Source organism: Mandrillus leucophaeus, unplaced genomic scaffold (genome assembly GCF_000951045.1).
Source record: "Mandrillus leucophaeus isolate KB7577 unplaced genomic scaffold, Mleu.le_1.0 Scaffold295, whole genome shotgun sequence".
NCBI classification, from domain to species: domain Eukaryota; kingdom Metazoa; phylum Chordata; class Mammalia; order Primates; family Cercopithecidae; genus Mandrillus; species Mandrillus leucophaeus.
Window position 1 is genome coordinate 1347159 of NW_012103087.1, and position 2368 is coordinate 1349526.

At 36.0% G+C, this 2368-nt stretch overlaps 1 protein-coding gene across 1 annotated transcript in view; it reads left to right on the forward strand.

Annotated features, from left to right (window-relative positions):
• The window catches only part of MCCC1 (methylcrotonoyl-CoA carboxylase 1 (alpha)), a 90519-nt gene that overhangs the window by 83028 nt on the left and 5123 nt on the right, over positions 1–2368 (forward strand). The window contains exon 16 of the mRNA XM_011986168.1: positions 1310–1495. Coding sequence (XP_011841558.1) covers positions 1310–1495 — 186 coding nt within the window. The remainder of the gene's footprint in view (positions 1–1309; positions 1496–2368) is intronic.

Below are 2368 nucleotides of genomic sequence, written 5' to 3' on the forward strand. Positions count from 1 at the left end.
TAGTGTAAAGTTCATGGTAATCCTCAATTAGAAGAAGACCATTACATTGGCAAAATGGAATGCTTAAATGGTTTTTAAAAAGTGAGAATTCAATCAAATTCCTATAGTAAGGTACAACTTCAGGAAATAGAATAACTCATTTTTAATATGAGCTAAGAGATGTCAAATCCTGCAGAATAGATTTGTTAGTGATATGTATTAGACCTCCCAACACTTTGAGACACATTGATTTTCTTTCTCTGAGATTCAGAAAAACCATGGAAAGTCTGCCTACTTGGGTATAAGGGCTATAATTCATATTAATGCCTCTGGTTTGAGATAATTTCTTGTCCTATGGTAGCTGGTAAAGTAGATTGCCAATTTGTTCTTATCTGCTCATGGAACTACATTCACAATTTTAAAATGTGTTTTCATGAATCTTTAAACAAAACAGTTTCCAATCTAACCTTTGTCCTAAGAATTCCACAAACATTCAAATGGCTGTTTTAGTAGGTTACAAAGCATAGTAAAATGTCATATTTAACTTAGGATAGATGAGAACCAATGTATAAATATTGCAGTATGACCTATTTCACCTTAGTCTACGTAATATATTTGAAAAGAATAGCCATTTATCTTCTACACTAGCATTGTGGGAATTGAAATGAAGACTATAGAGAGAAGATTTAAATGGAGTTTTTACCTAAGGGAAATTTTAAAACAGAAAGGTTCCATGTCCTTTTATCAGCTTCCTTGAAACATTGTGAACTTTGTTCTTTGGCGTATGGTCTCTTAAAGTGAGAAAATTATGGCCAATCTCCAGCTAATTTATGTTCTTAAATCATAACTGAAACCCATGAATTGGGCCTATGTGTTGATAAAAGAATATCATCTAATTATGTGGTTCTGGCTTTTTTTTGGTGACTGACTTTGGCACAGGAAAACTAAATTTGACTTCAAATACTCAGAAATAATTTTGTATTACAAACGTAATATATGCAAATGAATTTTAATAATTTTGCATAACTTGATTTGTATTTTTGTTTCATATTTTTAGTGCTATCTTTATATATTTACATGAACCTTAATCTATAGCATTATGGATAAGTTATATAACTTTTTTCCCCCTTTTAATTATCTTCCTGTCATTTCTATATGAAGTATCTTGGTTAGGAATAGGGGAAAAGTTCCATGACTTTTTAAAATATATATATATGTTTAAGACGTATTTTATGTTTTAAAACTACCAATAGTGAAGAATTGATTCTGATCTTATTAATTCTGTAGGGTTGTTCATTTATTTTAAAGATCTTATTTTCATTTTTTTCAGATTGAAGATAAAACTTTCCAGGTCCTTGGCAATCTTTACAGCGTGGAAGACTGCACTTACCTGAAATGTTCTGTTAATGGAGTTGCTAGTAAAGCTAAGTTGATTATCCTGGAAAACACTATTTACCTATTTTCCAAGGTAATGTGTCTTCTTTATAATATCACTCCTGGGGCATGGGAAAAAACTGTTTGGCCCGAGACATTTCACTGAAAGAGATTAGAAAGATCCAGCTTCCTTCGACCATTGCTGTGACCCTTTTCCCTCAGTTTCCCTCGCCATTCTGTGTTTCTTTGCCGAATTCCTGCCCTCTCTAGTTTCCCATTCACTTCTCTCATTCACACAGATGCTCACTGATAGACACATATCCATTTTCCTCCTGAATTCTGAAACAAATCCTTACATTTTCTTTGTCAAAGAGTATCTCCCTGCTCAGTGGGTGTTATTGTCTCAGGGCTTTGATGTCTGAACACTTTTCCCCACCCACCATCACCCTGACAACTGGAATCCTGGTGACTTTGGAGGAGGTGACCACTGAGAGAGGAGTCTGTGGACCAGATGTTCCTTGTGGGGAAGGTGGACAGTAGGAAGGTGGATGGCATTAGTGGTGGTCTCTTGACAGTCAGAGCCAAGGCAGGCTTTGCATGGTTTTGGTTAGGAGCCTGCTGGCCAGTGAGTCTGTAACCTTCTGCCTGGGCAGAGGAGGATAATGCATTATCAAATATGCTGTGGCCTCACAGTGCTTTGTGATGACATTCCTTTGGTAGTCTAGTAAGTAAACTACTATATATGGAGTTGAGGATGATCCCACTTTGCCAGGCATTCCTTTCCATAGCCAATTGTGCTATAGTTATATGATGATAGAGGCAGTATAATGGAATGGTGAAGAGCACAAGTTCTAAAATGTGAAGATGCTTTGGTTCAAATCCTGGCCTTGCCACTTAACAGCCATGTGACCTTGGCTGTTAAACTCTCTGGGCTTTAGTTCTCCTATCTATAAACAGTAATAATAACAGCAATAACAGTAATAATAATAGGTGCAGTGGCTTGTGCCTGTAGTCC